Consider the following 21,689-nt stretch of genomic DNA (forward strand, 5'->3'; position numbering starts at 1 on the left):
GGGATGATGGATGTTGTGGGAGATAGCAGTGCCGCAAGCCTGATGTTTTCGCAATTTAGCCCCTCCTCAATGGTGTGGGGCCGCTCAGAGTCCGGAGGGTTATCCCTGGCCATTTCCGGGGGTTGTGTTCTCGCCACCCTCTGGGCGTCCTGATCCGCAGATTGGGTTGGGGAGGATGGGGCTCCCCGCTGATCGGGCACCCTCTGTCGTGCGGCCCCGGGTGAGGTGGCGGCAGATGCCTGTGTCCGTCTGCAGCCAGACGGCCCTGGTCGTTCGGCATCACGTCCTAGGGAAGAGAATGAGACGGGTTATTTAGATTTGCTCGGCAGGCCGCTGGACGGTCCCAGTGGGCAGCGTGTGAAGGGACAGAGGATGGGGGAGGTATCCCAGTGGGCAGGGTGTGTGAAGGGACAGAGGATGGGGGAGGTATCCCAGTGGGCAGGGTGTGTGAAGGGACAGAGGATGGGGGAGGTGTCCAAGTGGGCAGGGTGTGTGAAGGGACAGAGGATGGGGGAGGGGTGGGTGTTTGTCAAGGAGGGTTGTCTCACTTGCTGCAGATCCGCCAACCTCGCATAGCGCGACATCCCGGGTGGCAGACCCCCCCAACAAGGTCCAGTGCCCTCTGCTCAAAGGTGATGAGGGGGTGCAGGTTGGGCGAACCCCCTCCAGTCTTGTGCTGCTCACGGTTGTTGTGAGCGGACTTGGCCTGTTGGGGGAGGGTACATAGGTAGATCATTACAATACGGCAGGTATCAGCAGTCCGTTCAGATACTGGCACAGTTTGGGGGTCAAGTTGTCATAAGACGATTGCATCTCTCCACGGGGCCAGAGCGCTGGGTCTGTGACAACTTTGTGAACCATCCTCAAATAACTCTGGCCCAATCCCCCTCCACCCCCCGTGCCAGGGGGGGAGGTGGGTGATTAGGTAAAGGGGGGGGGGGAGGGATGGTTGTGACCAAGGGGCACCTTCTTGGCACTTACCTTGGCGGCCCTGGTGAGGTCGTGTAGCTTTTTCCGGCACGGCTCTGCAGAGCGAGGGTTCTGCCACACAGCACTGACGGCAGCGGCCACCTCACGCCAGGCCTGGCGTACCGCGCTGGCAGGTTGGCGATGCCCTCTCCGCGGGCGGAGGATGCCCCTCCTCTGCTCGACAGCATCGAGCAGAGTCTCGACATCGGCCTCCACAAAACGAGGTGCAGCTCTCCTGGACTCCGACATCATGGCCGACAGATTCTGTGCTCGCCCGCGCCTTTTTACGGCGTCGGGCGGCGTCACGTGGGCGTGATTGTGTCGTCGCCGCGTTCCATCGTCATCGCGCACGTGATTGACGCGGCCACGTTACTAGCCCATTTCCCGGAAGTGAATACGTCGGGAAATGGACCCTTCCCGACCGTCGTAAAACGCGCCCGTTTTTTTACGACAGTTTCGCGATTTTTCGCGGGTGCGGAGAATCGCGCCCTATCTATCTTTATCTTGAAAACATTTAATGAAGGAGCCTCAACTGCTTCACTGGCCAAGAAATTCCATAGATTCACAACCTTTTGTGTGAAGAGGTTCCTCCTAAGCTCAGTCCTAAATCTACTTCACCTTATTTTGAGGCTATGCCCCCTAGTTCTGCTTTCACCCACCAGTGGAAACAATCTCCCCGCATCTATCCTATCTATTCCCTTCATAATTTTATATGTTTCTATAAGATCTCCCCGCATCCTTCAAAATTGGAACGAGTACAGTCCCAGTCTACTCAACCTCTCTTCGTAATCCAACCCCTTCAGCTCTGGGATTAACCTCGTGAATCTCCTCTGCACACCCTCCAGCGCCAGTACGTCCTTTCTCAGGTAAGGAGACCAAAACTGAACACAATACTCCAGGTGTGGCCTCACTAACACCTTATACAATTGCAGCGTAACCTCCCTAGTCTTAAACTCCATCCCTCTAGCAATGAAGGACAAAACTCCATTTGCTTTCTTAATCACCTGTAAACCAACTTTTTGCGACACATGCACTGGGACACCCAGGTCCCTCTGCACAGCAGCATGTTTTAAGATGTTATCATTTAATAATAATCCCTTTTTCTGTTATTCCTACCAAAATGGAGAACCTCACATTTGTCAGCATTGTATTCCATCTGCCAGACCCTAGCCAACCACTTAAACTATCCAAATCCCTCTGCAGACTTCCAGTATCCTCTGCACTTTTTGCTTTACCACTCATCTTGGTGTCATCTGCAAACTTGGACACATTGCACTTGGTCCCCAACTCCAAATCATCTATGGAAATTGTGGGCCCAACACTGATCACTGAGGGACACCACTAGCTACTGATTGCCAACCAGTGAAACACCCATTAATCCCCGCTCTTTGCTTTCTATTAATTAGCCAATCCTCTGTGCATACTACTACTTTACCCTTAACGCCATGCGTCTTTATCTTATGCGGTAACCATTTGTGTGGCACCTTGTCTAAAGCTTTTTCAAAATCCAGATATGCCGCATCCATTGGCTCTCTGTTGTCTACCGCACTGGTAATGTCCTCAAAAAATTCCACTAAATTAGTTAGGCATGACCTGCCCTTTATGAACCCATCCTGCGCCTGTCCAATGGGACAATTTCCATCCAGATGCCTCACTATTTCTTCCTTGATGATAGATTCCAGCATCTTCCCTACTATCGAAGTTAAGCTAACTGGCATGTGATTACCCGCTTTCTGCCTACCTCCTTTTTTAAACAGTGGTGTCACGTTTGCTAATTTGCAATCCGCTGGGACCGCCCCAGAGTCTGGTGAATTTTGGTGAATTATCACAAGTGCATTTGCAATTTCCCTCACCATCTCTTTTAGTACCCTGGGATGCAGTCCATCAGAGCCAGGAGACTTGTCTACCTTTAGCCCCCCCCAATCGTCTCAAGGTCCTCACCTGTCATAGCCTCATTTCCATCAGTCAGCAGCATGTTATTTGTGTCTTCCACTGTGAAGACTGACCCAAAAAAACCTGTTCAGTTCCTCAGCTATTTCCTCATCTCCCATTATTAAATCTCCCTTCTCATCCTCTAAAGGAACAATATTTACCTTAGCCACTCTTTTTTAATATATTTTAGAAACTTTTACTATTTGTTTTTATATTCTGAGCAAGTTTACTCTCATAATCTATCTTACTGTTCTTTATAGCTTTTTTAGTAGCTTTCTGGTGCCCCCTAAAGATTTCCCAATCCTCTAGTCTCCCACTAATCTTTGCCTCTTTGTATGATTTTTCCTTCAATTTGATACTCTCCCTTATTTCCTTAGATATCCACGGTCGATTTTCCCTCTTTCCACCGTCCTTCCTTTTTGTTGGTATAAACCTTTGCTGAGCACTGTGAAAAATCGCTTGGAAGATTCTCCACTGTTCCTCAACTGTCTCACCATAAAGTCTTTGCTCCCAGTCCACCTTAGCTAGCTTTTCCCATTGTAATCTCCTTTGTTTAAGCACAAAACACTCGTGTTTGATTTTACCTTCTCACCCTCCATCTGGTTATTCATCAAGTTGAACACCCTGATCCAGCCCCCCCCCCCCACCCCACCCCACCCCACCCCACCCCACACACACACCATATCCCTTTAGTTCAAAGAGTTATATCTAATTCCTTCTTAAAATTACACAATGTTTTGACCTCAACTACTTTCTGTGGTAGTGAATTCCACAGATTCACCACTCCCTGGGTGAAGACATTTCTTATCGCCTCAGCCCTAAAATGTTTACCTCTTATCCTCAAACTATTACCCCTAGTTCTGGACTCCCCCCATCCTCAGCAACATTTTTTCTGAATCTACTCTGTCTAATCTGTTAGAATTTTGTAAATTTCTATGAGATCCCCACACTCTTCTAAACTCCAATTAATATAATCCCATCCCATTTAGTCTCTCCTCATATGACAGTCCCGTGATCCCAGTAATCAGCCTGGTAAACCTTCACTGCACTCCCTCCATAGCAAGAATATCCTTCCTCAGATAAGAACATCAAAACTGCACAATTACTCCAGGTGTGGCCTCACCAATGCCCTATACAATTGCAGTAAAATATCTCTATTCCTATACTCAAATCCTCACTATGCAGGCCAACATACCTTTTGCCTTCTTTACTGCCTGCTGTATCTGTAATAATAATCTTTATTAGTGTCACAAGTAGACTTACATTAACACTGCAATGAAGTCACTATGAAAACCCCCTAATCGCCACACTCCGACGCCTGTTCGGGTACACTAAGGAGAATTCAGAATATCCAATTCACCTAACACGCCGTCTTTCAGGACTTGTGGGAGGAAACTGGAGCACCCGGAGGAAACCCACGCAGACACAGGAGAATGTGCAGACTCCGCACAGACAGTGACCCAAGCCGGGAATCTAACCCGGGCCCTTGACACTGTGAAGCAACTGTGCTAACCACTGTGCTACCGTGCCACCTGCGCGCTTACTTTCTGCAGCTGATACACGAGGACACTAAGGTCTCGCTGAGTATCCACCACTTTCAATTTACAGCCATTCAAATAATAATCTGTCTTTCTATTTTCGTTAACCTCACATTTATCCACGTTATACTGCATCTGCAATTCACATGTCCACTCACTCAGCCTGTCCAAATCGTCCTGAAGCCTCTCTGCATCCTCCTCTGAGCTCACTCACCCACCCAACTTTCTATCATTTGCAAATTTGGAAATAATACATTTAGTTCCCTCGCCCAAATTATTAATATATAATGTGAACAGTTGAGGGTCTAGCACAGATCCCTGTGGTACCCACTATTCACTGCCTGCCAATTCAAAAAATACCCATTTCTTCCAATTTTTTGCTTCCTGTCTGCTAACCAGATTTCTATCCATCGCATGACACGACCCGTAATCCCATGCGCTGTAATTTAACGTAGTAATCTGCTATGTGAGACCTTCTCAAAAGCCTTCTGAAAGTCTAAATAAACCACATTAACCAGTTCTCCCTGGTCAATCCTACTAGTTACATCTTCAAAGAATTCCAGTAGATTTTTCAAACATGATTTCCCTTTCATAAATCCATGCTGACTTTGTCTGTTTATACCACTGCTTTTCAAATGATGTGCTATGAAATCCTTGATAATGGACTCCAGCAACTCCCCTACTACCGACGTTAAGCTCACTGGTCTCTCGTTTCCTATTTTCTCTCTACCTCCCTTTTTGAATAGAAGGGTTATATCGGTTACCTTCCAATCTGTAGGAACCATTCTAGAGTCCAAAGAATTTTGTAAAATGGCCACCAATTGATCTATTTCTCGAGCCACTTCCTTCAGCACTTTGGAATGAAGATTATCTGGCCGTGGGAATTTATTCCCCTTTAGTCCCTTCAATTTCCCCAAAATTATTTCTCTACTAATACCAATTTCCTTCAGCTCCTCACTAAAGCATGTGTTTCTCAGAACTTCTGGTACATTATTCATGTCTTCCTTTGTGAAGCAAAGTACAAATTTAGTTCCTCAGCCATTTCTTTGTTCCCTGTTATCAATTCCCCCATTCGTTTTTAATCAATCTTTTTCTCTTTACATACCTATAGAAACTTTTACAATCAATTTTTATGTTCCACGCTAACTTGCGTTCATATTGTATTTTCCCCTTCTTAATCAATCCTTTGGTCTGCCTTTGCTGAATTTTAAACTGTTCCCAGTCCTTCAATCTATTTCTTTTTTTTTGCTAATTTGTAAGCTTCTTCTTTGAATCTAATTCTGTCTCTAATTTCCCTTGTAAACCAAGATTTGGCCACAGTTCCCTTTCTACTCTTGCGCCAAATAGGAATAAGCAACTTTTGGAGTTCACCTATTCGTTCCTTGAATGCCTGCCATTGACTGTCTGCTGTCCTTTCTTTCAGTAATATTTCCCAGTCCATCATAGCCATAGTTGTACAACACTCTATATTAACAATGCATTATATTCATGTACTTTATTCTGTCTTTAGTTAATAGTGTATAAATATAAGTTTTACACCAAGTAAAAAGCTTCAGGAATGGTCCTCGTGAATGGTCCAGCTGATTCCTGATTAGACTGCATCTTCCCCTCCCTAAAAAAATTAACCAGAATGGCTCTGCAATTATTTTCTGTCGGGATAAACTTGGGAGAAAATATATACATGGTGGATAAAATGTAATGGAGACACATGTAAAATGCTGCATTTATGAAAGGAAAAGAATGACTTAAATATTCCATGAAAGGTGAGGCAATTGCTAAGGATGAAGATGAAAGAGACCTTGGACTCAGTGCTAAGCAGCAACCAACATTGCCAAAAGGATGTTGGACTATACAACCAAGATGAAAAAATATAAATCAGAGAAACTACAGTTGAAACTATATAGTGCTCTGGTCAGACCTCCCTTGAATATAGAGTCTAGTTCCGGTCAGCTTGAAACATGGGAGACATTCAAATCCTGAAGTCAGTGCACACTAGTTCCATGTGGTCGATTCCCAGTATCAGGGAAAGATTGGATAGACAATTTGGTCTTTTCAGTTGGAAATGAGATGCCTGAGAAATTTTATTTTCATGTGGCCGAGGAAGTGTTTAATGTTGAGGTTAACAATCCATTCAACAGCTTCACGTGATGCAGTGTGAATGGTTGCACGAGGTATAGATCTCTCGGGGCTGGAGTTCAGTAATTGGCTAATGGTCTGACTCTGATGGCCACAGTCACAATTTGAGCTGTACCTCATGTTCCAATTGTGGAACAAGCATCTATGTCTTCCCTGGCCTGTTCTCAAGGAGTCAAGAATTGGCCAGATTTCCTGTGGAAGGTTCCAACCTGAGGTGTCTCCATAGAACATAGACCATAGATTATACAGCACAGAACAGGCCCTTTGGCCCACGATGTTGTGCCGAACTTTTGTCCTAGATTAAGAACAAATTATTCTACACCCCATCATTCTACTGTAATCCATGTACCTATCCAATAGCCGCTTGAAGGTGCCTAATCGGGTCATTAACCAGGCTGCAGTTGGTGATTTTTGCAGCCATCAAGATGAGGTGGTCATGGTTTGTGGGATGTGGACTACGGGATTTCAAACCGCGCCTGTTTTTTTTAAAAGGCTTTTGTCAGTGGGAGTGCTTCATGAGCTGTCAGCTAGTGGTGTTCTTTGGAGGAGGTTTTTTCCCCCCTGTGGATATCAGGAGTTTGTGTGTTTTAGCACAGGAATTCATATCAGTCTCAATTCCAGCTATATCAGTCTCGATGTTCCAGAAATAAAATTCATGATTTTCCCGTGGTGGATATATTCTGCATTTGTGTGGCGACTCCTGAGCCAGATTGAGCAGCAATTTTCTGCTGTTGAGTAGACCAGAGTAAGTGAAGCAGTGCAGTGTTTTGGCCTTGCTGCCCCAGGTGGTACCGGCTGGATTTCATGTGAGATTTGCTCTCGTCTTAAACTTGGCTACGGTGCTCTGGAGGTTAATGTGCGGTCTGGAGTGATCGGCCACAGAGCTGGATCTGAAGTGTTCCCCCAGCCTTCGAGTTGTTCAGGTGGAAGGTTGAAGCAGCAGTCTTGGCAGTGTTTGGTCGAGGTCTCCATTATCTGAGGTAGGCTTCCAGAGAATGTTGATCTTCAGTGACTGTCTTCTCAATGTCCCAAAGTTCTTTAGTTTGGAATGCTCGGGTCAGATCATCAGCGTATGCGAAGAGCTGTGACATTGTGGAAGGAAAGCCACTGAAAAGTATTGGGAAGAGAACTGAGAGGTGATCTTGTAAACATGTATTCTATTGCTAGTTACACAAAAGGTTAACTCAGAATATTACTTTAAATGAACCAGATGGGAGCAGAAAAGGGGGTGACAGGTTCAAACCAATAAAATGTTTGGATTGATATTAGAAAATTCCTCATGCAAAAAATTACCAATGTGTGGAATAAACTTCTAGATAGAGCAATGGAGGCAAAAATGCTGAAATCATTTGGGAATCAACTGATGTTATTGTTGGAAAGTGTTAATCATATATGGATGAATTTGAAAGAGCCTAATGGCCTTTTCCTCTAATTATTTTATGAATGGATTAGGGTTTTGGCACAATGGGGAGAGGTAGCAGCAGAATATCGGCTGATATCAGAGAAATGAAGATTACTGTGGGTAGCACACAGATGCAGGGAAAGAATTTCAGCTTGGGGCTAGGCAGCTGGATCTTAAAACAACAGCTGTGCACATCTATGGGCGAAACTTGAGACGGCAGCTAGGAAGGCAGATTAAATCACATCAAAGGTATGTATGTAGGGTGTGATTTGGAGATGATGGTTTTAAATATTTTTGAATATTTATCTGAAAATATTATTTTCTGATTTACCATCAACATTCCATTTTGTATTTGTTTATATTGGCAGTGATGTAACTAGTTGCAGGCATACAGAATTACAGAATTGTAACTGCTCAGAAGGAGGCCGTTCAGCCCATCGTGCCTGTGCCCCCTCTCGGTAGGAACAATTTATCTATTTAATAATAATCTTTATTGTCACAAATAGGCTTACATTAACACTGCAATGAGGTTACTGTGAAAAGCCCCTAGTCACCACATTCTGGCACCTGTTTGAGGGAAAATTCAGAATGTCCAATTCACTTGGCAGCACGTCTTTCGGGACTTGTGGGAGGAAACTGGAGCACCCGGAGGAAACCCACACAGACACGGGGAGAATGTGCAGACTCCACATAGACAGTGACCCAAGCCAGGAATTGAAGCTGGGACCCTGGAGCTGTGAAGCAACTGTGCTGTCTACCAGATAATGCTCAACTTTACAGGCATGAAAATTAGTTATTTTGTGGCCTTCTTGTCTAGAGAACTATTTGCAATGTTTTGGACAATTGGCAGGGTGGGGGTGAGGAGGGGGGAACCACCCAACCAACCTTCCTCCCTTTGTCCCTCCAGATCTAGCACCACCCCGAATTGTACCTTGTGTTCTTTTGCCCCTGACAGCAATCTGAAATACTGAGTCATCTGAACTATTTAAATTAGGTGACCTCCCCGTCATTCTGGTGTGGTCACCAGCTGGCGAATCTTGGCACTTGTGCCGGGGTCGCTGCCTATTTGATCTCCTATGTTTCGCTAAATTATTCATTTTCCATCTGCTTTTTCAATTGTAAGCCAGTACTCTGGGCTTGCCATCTTCACGCCTGTGACTCAACAACCAATGATACAAGTGTACAGAAATCTGCACTGGGCCCAAGCTTTTACACGAGCAATAGATAAGCAATACTAACATGTCTGCTTGCATTTCAGAAGGAAAAAACAATTAACTCTTTCTGGTCTGGAAAAATGGAACGCAGTTTCTGCCCTGAAAGCAGGAGAGGATAGGGCAACATATCTGGGTATGGCAATGCTGATTTGTTCAATAGTGCTTGCCTTCCTATTGGGAACAAAACTGGTTCACTCCTACAACGAGAGGTACTGGAAAGGTTTTTTTTAAAAAAATAGATCTGTAATATTGAATTATAGTGTTAGAATCAATAAACCTAGTTCTCCAATTTCTGAAACAAGTTAGCTGAATTATTACGTAGATTTTAATTAAAATTAGAAACTAAATAATGTTGGATTGAGTCAAAATAATTTTTTTATTTCCTCCAAATTAACATAGTATTGTTTGCATTGCAAATGCTGAAATGAAGATTAAACAGACAGTATACTTTGTTGTTATGCAGCAGTCAGCATAAAATACTCAGGAAAAAAATGTGTATACGATTTCAGAAGTGCTATGAAGTGAGAATCTTGTTTGGTAAAATTATATATGAAAATTTCATGTTAAGCTCAATTCTAGGGGTGGCATGTGGTTCCGTAGATAGCACTGGGACTTAGGCGCTGAGGACCCGGGTTCGAATCCCGGCCCTGGGTCACAGTCCGTGTAGGGTTTGCACATTCTCCCAATGTCTGCATGGGTTTCACCCCCACAACTCAGAGATGTGCAGGTTAGGTGGATTGGCCACGCTAAATTGCCCCTTAATGGAAAAAAAATAATTGGGTAATTTTTTTAAATAATTTTTTTAAAAGCTCAATTCTGGGATTTATTCTCCCACAAAAAAGGACAGCGAATATTAATATCTCTAAACCCCTTAATATAAGTCCTTGGTTAACCTACAAGATGACAAAAATGAAGGACTTAATGATTTCTTCCACACCCCTGACAGCCACATTTCTGATGCAGGAAACTTGTGGCGTGAATCTACACTTAAGACTGGGGCCGGGGTTCTCCGTTCCTAAGTCGAGGTGCTCCCACCAGCGGATAAGCGGGACTGGTCCATGCTGGCATTAAGAGCAGTGCCCAGGAGCGAGACTCACTGTTTAGCCATGCAAATCTATGGGTGGAGAGATCACAGGATTCCATCAGAATTCCAGTATCGGGGCGTCATTTTGAGCGGGCAACCCAATCATAAATTCCACTGGCAGCCCCCCCCACACAATGTAAATCCTGACCCCTCCACCCCTGCTGATCAGGAAGACATCCTCCCCCCACCACAAGAATAACATGTCACCTATCCCCCACACACACCATGCTTGCGTAAGGGTGACACAACCACCCCCCAGCCTCCCCATCAGCCACCCCAGCCAAAGGGGTCAGGGCATGAAAAATGTGCCTGCTGCCGTGCGACCTGCGGGGGTTGGTAAGCGAGGGCTGTGGGTGAGGGGTGAAACACCCCTTCCCTTTACATGGTGATGTTGGGCAACCCTTTGCTCAACAGCATCCTCTCGGTCAAAGTTTTTAAATTCTGATGTGGCCTTCGCAGTCTGAACTGACCTTCTTGACAAAGGAGAAACACTTTCCCTTTCCTAACATCTATACCCTCAGACAAAACAGCAGCTGTTAGAACTGTCGGAGGCTTCCACAAAAGTCCACAGCACTTGAAAAGGCTTCAAATCTCCTGAAATGCAAAACTTTCATCATCTTCTCTTACCCACAGCCGAAGCGAAACCAACCCCCAGGACCCTTGAGAAACTCTCCCTCTGTAGCTTGGCAGAGGGGCACATTACCAGTGCCCAGACCGCCCTTGGGCTCTACCGCTCCAGGGCTGTGCTTGACCAACCTCGCACCAAATCCCACCCGCTGTAGGGGTCGGAGCTTTACATTGGGGGTGAAGAATTGAATTTCCAGCCCGTTAATTGCATACCTATGGTGAATTTGCATGCTCCTGCCAGTATGGGGCAGGCAGCGCACTATGGCCAGTGGCAGAGGAGCGGAGAACCCATTGTTCAGCCAGCGTTCGATTCTCAACCCGATCGCAATTCCAGATCGCAGCAGCGGGGTATAGAGAATCCAGACCTTAAATACTAGAGTCTCTAAGTTCCTTGTCAAATTATTATCATTTACAAAATATGCAATGGCACTTTTTTCAAAAAATAATTCACATTTCGACTGACTATTTAATTCCTTATGAACCAAAAAACCCTTAATCATCAAATAAAAATGCATTTTTACATGTTTGTAGTTTCGATAAACTTAGGAATTATTGGTCTTGGTTATCAGTTACAAAAACTGAAATTCATATTGTGTGTGATGGAATGGATTTAGATTTATTTACAAAAAATATTATTGGAACAATAATGCAGCTCCTAAATATGCTTGCTCTGCAACTAACTAAGGAATAAAGACAATACTTTGATATACAGTTTTCTTTGTGTTACTTAGTGTTTGGAAAGGGGAATCAAAATGTACTGTCATTGAAACAAGAATTACAAACTGCACAACATGCATACAGAGCTGTGTGTCAAATTGTCAGAAGCCCTCACATTATCCTTGCATCCAGATATATGTTAACCTATCCGCTTCAGGGTCGAGGGCTTTGCTACACCACTCAGAAGAAAGTGTACGCGCCAATTCTGAGGTAGGAAACAATGCTGCAGGATCTCATTGTCTTGATAGTGATAATGAGCTAATGGTAATGAGTGAATCAAATATGTGTGTGTGACAAGACAAGTGAGAGAGTTTAAAGGTAGATGGTGGTATTGCAAAGAAGAGATCATGGCCTGGCAATATATGAAGATTAAATCAGGGCAAAGTTCTTTGTAGATAGCTTATTTGCCAGGTATAAAGATGCTTTTTTTCTCCTTCTGTGAATGTGCTTACAAATATTATGCAATTGTTTAACTTCACACCTCCTGGAAATATCAGAAAGCTTCTGACCATTAATCTTAATGCTTAGAAAATCATGAACAATGTTCATCTGAATTTCCTGTGTATAGGCACACTACCTGGAACAAAGTTATCCTTAAATTGAATGAGGAAAAATAAATAAAAATATACTTCATGTTTGGATCCAGGCATGTTTTCTGTAATTTAAGTTCCTAAAATGTAGCATAGTCAACTAAGGATACAACAATTTTCTAACACATTATTGGTAATTACATTTTGCCAACAGAAAATAGTGGGGCATTTTTAAGATTTTAATTCTCTATCTACCCATCTACCTAAACAACGCTATTGAATGCCTAAGGCATAACAATAGTGCTACTGTTCAAAATTAACAGCCCACCCCATTTCCTAAAGCCTTATTTAAATTGTAAATTAGAATCCTCTCTCTGTTGTTGATGTAATTTTTGTGGATTAACAGGCAGGCCATGCATCGAGCACAACCCATCCAATGATGTCTCACAGAGAGAACCCTTACCAGTATTCTTTAAAGGAGCCACTGCACCAGACAAATTATTTTTTCTATCTTAATGGACCAGGCAGGAAGAAATCAGGCAGGGCATATAATGGGCAGCCAATCTATCACTGCCAGTTTTCTGCTCATATCCAATGTGAAAATTCCCTCCATGGGTGTTGTATGCTCATTATGTCTAATGTAGGCCGACTGATTCTGATGTGTTTCTACACAGCCTGCAAAACCTAATGGGATATTTTTGCCAGCAAGAATTTTGTTTTCTTACAGGTTCAGTGTTCCACTAGTTAAGATAATTGAATAATTTGTGGAATAGCTTGGATTAATTCTTAACAGGTAACACCATTACTATGCCATAAGCATTCAAATCTTAAAAATGAATGGCAGTAAAATTGTTTTGGTAAAAATTGTACAAGGAATACAAAGCATGCTTGGCAAAATGGCTATTTTGGTGTCCAAAGGTCTGTAACTGCAATTGTCAAATGTGATAAATGTTAACGTCACCCATTTCGCGACTATAAATTGGGAGGCCAGCTGTAGAAAATTGAGGAAGAGCACCTCAGTGACCTTTTGGACACTGAAGGCCTCTCTGATGCAAATTCTGGTGGGCCTATATATGGGCAAAGCAATTTTTCTGGTGGGATGCTGTTTAAATGTCTAAGCAGGGTACTGTATATTATTGGACACAATTGTAATTTTGAAGTACAGATGGGCAGAGCATGTTGAAGGCATTGAGTGGGCTAATCTGTGGTGGCCATCTATAAAATAACTCAATTTCTTTTTGTGGGACAAGTAGCCTGGTTTAAAATACACGGTAGCCCTTTGCTCAGTTGGACTGTTTTCCTGTTTTATATTTTCATTAATTAAACATAAGCATCAGTTAAAACAACTAAGAATTAGCTATTTGTCTTAAGAAGCTCATTATGCAAAATTCAACATCAGTACTTAGTCAAAACAGACATACTGATGTAAGAGGAGAGATTGAGTCAATTAGGATTATATTCGCTGGCGTTTAGAAGAATATGGGGTGTGGGGGGATATCATAGAAACCTATAAAATTCTAACAGGACTAGACAGGGTCGATGCAGTAAGGATGTTCCTGATGTCTGAGTCTATGCGGAGTCTGCACGTCCTCCCCGTGTGTGCGTGGGTTTGCTCCGGGTGCTCCGGTTTCCTCCCACAGTCCAAAGATGTGCGGGTGAGGTGGATTGGCCAGGCTAAATTGCCCTTAGTGTCCTAAAAATAAGGTTAATGGGGGTTGGGTTACTGGTATAGGGTGGATACGTGGGCTTGAGTAGGGTGATCATTGCTCGGCACAACATCGAGGGCCTGTTCTGTGCTGTACTGTTCTATGTTCTATGTCCATAACCAGGGATCACAGTCTAAGGATACAGGGTAAACCAGTTAGGACTTAGCTGAGGAGAAAGTTCTTCACCCAGAGAGTGCTGAGCCTGTGGAATTCACTTCCAAAGAAAGCAGCAGTGGCCAAAACATTGTATGTTTTCAAGGAGTTAGAGATAGCTCTTGGGGCTAAAGAGATCAAAGAATAAGGGGATACAAGAAGAGGTTACTGAGTTAGATGACCAGCCGTGATAATAATGAATGGAATGGTGGAGCAGGCTCCCCCGGCCAAATCAAATTGCCTACTCCGCCTGATTTCTATGGAACAATGTTTCTATTATTGAGTTGATGATTCACTCCAACAACTTTTCACGGTTTCAGCCTGATTACAGTAAATAGGGGCTTGTTGTAAACATTCATGTACCAATTCTACCTTTTTGATCTCTACATTGCATGCACTCTCGCACTAAACTACATTATACATTAAAAGACACGCAATGCAAACTCAGAAAACATGGAGCGTGATTCTCCGCCCCGCCGTACCACATTTCTGCCCCGACCGGTCGGCAGGATTCTCCGTTACGCCAGCCGGCCAGTGGGGTTTCCCATTGTGGGGCAGCCCCACACCGTCAGGAAACCCCCGGGCGCCGGCATAAAGGAGAATCATGCTGGCGGAGAATCCCGGTCATGGAGTCAGTAAGATGCACTCAGGTTCATCAGCCTCTTCTTGTTAACATTGTTACAAGCACAGTGACTTTATTACTCAAGGCACAGTCACCAAACCAACATGTCCCAGACTCTTTAGGCATGGCTGAGTGACGTTCCCAATTTTTCAGTTTCTCTGCCTTTTAGTTCAGACCTAAAAGCTGTTTTAACCTACCAAGTGCTGATCCCACAAATAGAGAGCAACATTGAAGTATGTGGATAGTGAAAATCCATATTCCCACAACTTGCCAACCTGTTCTTGCATCACCACTACCCCCACCCCAGTAATTGTATCTGATCTTCTCATAGACCTAAACTGCCAGCTGGCTCAGCAAAGGAGTGTGAGTGAGGGAGTTGGATTAGATGCATTGCTTTTGTTAATAGCCAATGGGCTGAATGACCTCATTCTATATTTTGTCATTGTATAATTTTATTTAGTGCCCATCATGGGATTTTCGCCCACGGCTAACAGGGCTGATAGATTGCGGCCTGTAGATTATAATTTTTTTAGTGGGAAATTATGTATAGTTTTTAAATTATCTCAATTTAGCTGCTGTGAATCATGTTGAATGCTCTAAATTTGCAAGATGAAAATGAATAATCTTTCTTTTTCTTTTTCAGTGTTTCTGTGCTACAAAGTGTAATATAAATTATTCAGAAACTGAAATGCTAATAGCTTCTATAACAGAAAACAACACACAATCCCAGCCTATCCCTTTTTCTTGTTACTATGACCCAGGACAACAAAATAATGTTCTCTTGACAAGGTTTGATCTTCCTACAGCTTTGTTAAATTCAGCTTTTTGGCCAATGTGTATGTTTGCTTGTGGAGCCGGAATTATTATCATGGTGAAGATGACACAGTACCTCTCTCTGCTCAAGGAACAGTTGCATAAATGAAAAGAATGGGAGAAAAAATCCAGTTTTCACCAAAGTTTTTGAAGAATTGACACTTTGTATCAAAACTCTACCAGAAAATGATTACTTCTCTGTTTCACATTTTCATACAAAGTTTATTGGAATATCTGTTGACAAAATATGTAAAATACACTTGAGTATCTCCATAATTAAACAATGACGTAGCAATGTGTTACTAATAATTTGCACATGGATAACTATAATCATAAATTCTGATTAGCAAAATAAGAGGTGATAATGCATAATAAACCGTCACATTCTTACAATGAGTTATTAGATGAAAGCAGTCCCTGCAAACACTCACATAATTATTAGCAGTAACATTTATCCCATCTGTTTATTCATGATTATCATGGTGTTTTCTGCAGTTTTCATGTGGGAATAGGAGATGTTTTACATATATTTTGAAATAATTTACCTTCAACCCATTTTTCCAAGACCGTGATGAGAAGTGTATTGTTATTTGAATATATTAATATATTAATCAGCTGGAGTGACTAGGAAATGGAAGTAGACTACAGGTGGGAGGGAACAACAAGATGCAGATGACTCGTGTATAAAGGCAACCTAGTTTAACTAGCAGGGGTGTCTCATTTTTAAAATTGTACTTCTGACAAAGGTAAAACTAGAAGTAGAAATTTTACCTTTTAAAAAAAAAAAATAGAATGCCAATCAAGCAAACTGCTCTGTCCTGGATGGTATTGCAGGTCTAGTGTTGTTGCTGCACTCATCCAAGCAAGTGGGTGATATTTCAGCACACTCCTGACATCCATTACAGCCGATGGAAACGCTGTGGGGTGTCACGAGGTAAGCCAGTCAACTCAAAATACTCAACTACAGACCTACTCCAGGAGCCAAAGTATATATGTGCCAGGTCCAGTTGGTCTCCCCCCCCCCCCCCCCCCCCCCGGCTTTGGATGTTAAGTGTTGTAGCATTCTGCAATGGTAATGCCATTGACTGGCACGGGAGGCGATGAGACATTCTTGTTCGAGATGAGCATGAGCTGACAAATGTCACTTGCCAGGCATCAGGCAAAGCTTGGGTATTGTCCAGGTCTTGCTGCATACAAACATGGACTGCTTCAGTATCTGAAGAACTGTGAATTGAACTGAAAACTGTACAGTTATCAACAAATATCTCCACTTCTGACCTTATGTTGGAGTGAAGGTCACTGATGAATGTTGGGTCGAAGACAATGTCCTGAGAAACTCCTGCAGCCATATTTTGGGACTGGCCGCCAACAGCTACAACTATTTGAAAAACGATGTGAATTAATTTATATTTCCATGAATTTAAAATCACCAAAATATTGAAAGGAGAAGTTGAAGAAATCTTTATGTAGAGGGTTGTTAGGATATAGAATACTCAACTAGAGTCAAAAGTTTTTTTTAAATTGCACTTGTATCATACTTTTCATGGTCATTAAGTGTTTGAAAGTGCTGTAGAGTTAATGAAGTACAAAACTGTAGTCACTGTTGTAATGTGTGAAGCCTTTAAAAACCTACAGAGGCAAAATATTTGGAAAAGACACATTTTTAAAAGGACAGGAGAATAGCTTTTGCGGAAACCTGGCAGAGATCTGATGGGCTGTAAAATTCTATGGGCCGAGATTTGCTGGAGGAGGGCAATTCACTGTGTGCCAGTTAGTTAGCCATTTTCCGACAACCTTTTGCTCAAACGATATTTTGCTCTGTAAATAGCTGGAAGTGCAAGACGATAATGTGCAAGACGATAATGTAACGGGCAACAGGGTATCTTGGATATTGGTGAGTGAAGGAACAAACTTGGGCGAAATTCTCCGACCCCCTGCAGGGTCGGAGAATCGCCTGGGGGTGCCTAAAATCCCGCCCCCGCCGTGGCAGAGATTCTCCGCCACCTGGGAAGTGGCGGTGGCAGGAATCTCGCCACTCCGATCGGAGAGGCCCTTGCGGTGATTCTCCGGCCCGGATGGGCCGAAGTCCCGCCGCTGGGAGGCCTCTCCCGCCGCCGAGGTTTAAACCACCTCTGGAACGGCGGGCTCAGCGGCGCGAGTAGGCCCTGGGGGGGCGGGGGGGATCGAACCCCGGGGGGATGCCCCCATGGTGACCTGGCCCGCAATCGGAGCCACCCGCTCAGTGCCCTGGCTGCACTATTTTCTTCCGCATCCGCCACAGCCTCCACCATGTCGGAAGAGAACCCCACATCACGCATGCGCCGTCAGCTGACGTCACTGCCGGCGCATGCGCGGACCGGCGAAAGCCTTTCGGCTAGCCCCGCTGACGGGGGCGCCGGTTTTTTGCGCCGGTCTGGTGGCAACCGCTCCGGCACGGGGCTGGCCCCCAAAGGTGGGGAGAATTCCCCATCTTTGGGGAGGCGCGACCCCTGAGTGGTTGGCGCCACTCCCCTACTCTGGGACCCTCTGTCACGCCGGGTAGGGGAGAATGCCGCCCAAGGTGGGCAAGATCCTCCGACTGTTCACGCCAGTGGGATGTTCCATTCCCGCTGATGGCACATTCCTTCTTCCAGCCAACAACACCCCGCTGGGAGGGCAGAGAATCTCGTTCGGTATTTCCTCAACCATTGAGATTTAAGGATTGAGAAATAACGGACGGAGAAGGGATTCTCTGTTCCCGCTGGCAGTCCATCACTGCCGGTGTGTTTTCCAGCGACGTGGGGTGGCTTCAACGGGGAATCTCGTTGACAAACAGAGAATCCAGTCACCAGCGAATGGTGTGCCTTCGAGAAACCTGCGGCTGGGGAATCAGAGAATAAGCCCAAGCAGTGAAAGAACTGACAGAGAAGATGTATTTGATTGGATGATAATCAATGTTAAATCAAGTGCATAAAGGAAGAAAATAGGAAAGTGTGGGAGGAAACAGACAGGAAAATGAGAAAAAAACATTAAAATTTAAAATTGACATTTTTAAAGTCTCCAACAACTATTCATTTCTTAAAGGAATGAGACTCCATACAAATAATCATTCACTTTCTAAGCCAAATAGACTAATTGGCAGTCATTAGCAACTGTCCGAAAATTAAAAGGAAAATAAAATGTATTAACAAGGCTGCATAAAAATGCAGATGCTGGAAATCAGAAATAAAAACAAGTGCTGGAAATACTTAGCAGTTCAAGCAGCATCTGTGGAGAGAAAAACAGTTCAGATCTCAGCTCAAGATAACCTTTCATCAGAATTTAAATTCATCAAAATTATTTGCTAGACTTTCTATGGTGAATTTAATGGTCAATTAATGTGCAAATATGGCTTAATTTTCATGAAAATCGCAGTTAAACATGAAATGCTATTTTCAGGGAGCTAACAGCAAAAGGTGCAAATTGCCCATTAATTAGTAGGGATTTGCAATTCACATATCTCTTCCTCACCATGAGTGGGTAGCTAATTTGCATGTTAACAACGTCCACATCGTTCACATGCTGTTATTTCTCTGTAAATTACAGCCTTTTTACACATTTAATCACATTTCTAAATAACATTTTAGCTTCTAAAAACTTATTGGGACTCATCACTGCCCTCACATGAGAATGCAGCTATTTTCAATTTGTTTTACTCTTGTTTGCATAACGATCACTAATCCTTGCTCTTGATCCAGTGACTGAGGTGATAAGACTTTTCCTGTCCTCAGATGCTAATTTTGACCCTTGGATGCAATTTTGGTTTGGAAGTAAATTTCCCTATACTTCAACTATGGACAGTAGTTTGTCCTGTAAAGTCTGCTACTTCGGCAGCTCAAGATCAACGAAATGTAACCTGAGGTCTGACTAGTCTAAGGAAAACTCATGGGAGTGAAAATTGGGAGAGATGAATAATGGATGGTTAATCTGGTATCATCCACTTAACACTATTGCCAAAAGTCTAAATGGCCCACATGGAGTTGTGACCCACTGTCAGGTGTTTATGAGTGACTGACGGCCAGCATCAAAGTTGTGCCTGGATCTGAATTTGGTTGGATAATCCTATCATCATCTGCCTTCAAACCTTAGCCTCCACAGATATAGCTCCTCTGACAAATTCATACATGTGGGGCGTGATTCTCCGAACCCGGGAGAAATCGTGAGGCTGGCGTCAAAAACGGGCGGGTTTGACGCCAGCCTCCGCCCCCCTGACCGGGAACCGATTCTGGTCCCCGGTCGGGGCTAGCATCCCGCGGCCGTGAACTCCGGCATCGCGGGCTTAACGAATTTCGTTAAGCCCGCTTGCCAGAGTTTGCGATGGCTGACGCGTCACATGACGTCAGCCGCGCATGTGCGGATTGGAAAACTCCAACCCGCGGATGACGTCATCGCGCATTTGCGTGAAACCCGCGCATGCGTGGGCCGGTATGCCCCTCAGCCGCCCCGCGAATGGATACAGCGGGGCGGCGGAAGGATAAAGAGTGCGCGGGGTAAGTACCCGCTGCCCGTGATCGGTGCCCACCGATCGCGGGCCCATGGCACCCTTGGCACGGCCATGGTACTGCCGTGCCAATCGGTGCCATGGTTCCCCAGATCGCGACTTTAGGGCCGTTTTTACGAACGGTCAGACCAGGTGTGTTTGACGTTCCTAAAAACGGTCGTAAAGGGCTTGGAATTCGGCCCATCGGCCAGCTGAGAATCGCTGCTCGCCGTAAAAAAACGGCGGGCAGCGATTCGTGTCGGGAGGTGGGGGGGGGGGGAGAATAGCGGGAGGGCGTCAGACCAGCGTGGCCGTAAAAATTTACGACCCCCGCTATTCTCCGCACCGTCGTGAGTGCGGAGAATCGCCCCCATGGGGCGCGATCCACCGGCCGCGTCGCGCCTGAAAGGTCGCAGTTAGAAAACGGGACTAAGTGCGGGCAGTGTTGTTGGGGCGTTCCCTGCTGAGTGCCCGTATCTGCCCGAATGGGCTTTCAATAGCGGCGTGTTTCTCGGCTAAACGCACTCGCTGCAGAACTCTTCCCATTCAGGTAGATCCCGCCCATGATGTTTTGCCTGTAAATTCTGATGTGGGGAGGGAGTAAACAGCTGCAGCACTTCTGCTGCAGCCTAAACCACTTTGGGCACACCTCCATTCATTTTTTTTCAAAAGGTTTAGAAAAGGAAAGTCCATTCTGGTGCTTTCGGGAAACAAACACAATAGCATAGATACTGTCACAAAGCCCGAGTAATAATAGAAAAATTACAGAAAGAAAAATAGTGCAAGAATGTTCTGAAAATTGTTTACTGAATCTCTTTATTAACATTTATATATTCAGATGACTTCATAGCAACTTTCAAACCCATCTTATATCAGTAGGTGGAAATGCAGGTTGAAAACACTTTCAGCAGAAAGTTAAAGGGTGGAATTCAAATGCTGATGCAGGGACTGAATGGGGTTGTATCATGGCCCTGATGGGGGGGCACTGTCAGAACCATATGGGGTTGTATCATGGTCCTGATGGGGGGGGGGGGGGGGGGGACTGTCAGAACCATATGGGGTTGTATCATGGTCCTGTTGGGGGGGACTGTCAGAACCATATGGGGCTGAATCATGGTCCTGATGGGGGGGACTGTCAGAACCATGCAGGACATGCAATTCCAATGCACGCTGGCCTGTGATTCACTGGGGTGGAGAATGACACTCCAGAGCCTGACAAGCTGTAGCCGCATATAAGCACTTGCTCCCCACATCCTCTCATTCTAGCTAAGAAGATGGCACCATTGCAGCCCCGAGCTTCATGAACACAGAGCTCAAATTACTGCTGGGTGCCGAGACCATGAGCTCAATGGGCCCACATTGCGAGGAACGGACAGCAGTGCAGAAAAAAGCTGCACGACCTCACGGCAGCCCGGGTGAGTCACCAGTTTCATGCTCCTGACACTCACCACCGTCCCACACCCATCACCACCTCCAATGCGGTCCCACCAAGTGGACCGGTAGGCAGTGTTAGGTATGAATGGGCAACCCCCCCAGGCCAGCCAGGGTGGATAACTGGCACCGCCCCCGTCTCACACTTTGCTAACCTATTCCCCCCTCCAAGACAGCAACCAAACCGCACCCCACCCTACACCACATGCCAACACCCATACTGCCCACCAGGGATGGGTGCCTGCACACACAGGCCACTAGTTACAGATGGATCTCCTGCGCTACCAATGTCCGAGTGTCTCATACGCATTATCTGT

General features: G+C 44.8%; 1 protein-coding gene across 5 annotated transcripts in view; it reads left to right on the forward strand.

Annotated features, from left to right (window-relative positions):
- The window catches only part of si:ch211-247n2.1 (calcium-activated potassium channel subunit beta-2), a 51,895-nt gene extending 36,059 nt beyond the window's left edge, over positions 1-15,836 (forward strand). For 3 of the 5 annotated variants that reach the window (XM_038816925.1, XM_038816926.1, XM_038816929.1), the window contains 4 exons: positions 8,346-8,435; positions 9,236-9,400; positions 11,634-11,829; positions 15,274-15,836. In XM_038816925.1, the coding sequence (XP_038672853.1) occupies positions 8,346-8,435; positions 9,236-9,400; positions 11,634-11,829; positions 15,274-15,552 (730 nt within the window). In that variant the 3' untranslated portion in view covers positions 15,553-15,836. The remainder of the gene's footprint in view (positions 1-8,345; positions 8,436-9,235; positions 9,401-11,633; positions 11,830-15,273) is intronic. The other 2 variants (XM_038816927.1, XM_038816930.1) reach the window with 1 other exon arrangement.
- The last annotated feature ends 5,853 nt before the right edge of the window (positions 15,837-21,689 follow it).

The sequence above is a fragment of the Scyliorhinus canicula genome, chromosome 13 (assembly GCF_902713615.1).
Source record: "Scyliorhinus canicula chromosome 13, sScyCan1.1, whole genome shotgun sequence".
Taxonomy (NCBI): Eukaryota; Metazoa; Chordata; class Chondrichthyes; order Carcharhiniformes; family Scyliorhinidae; genus Scyliorhinus; species Scyliorhinus canicula.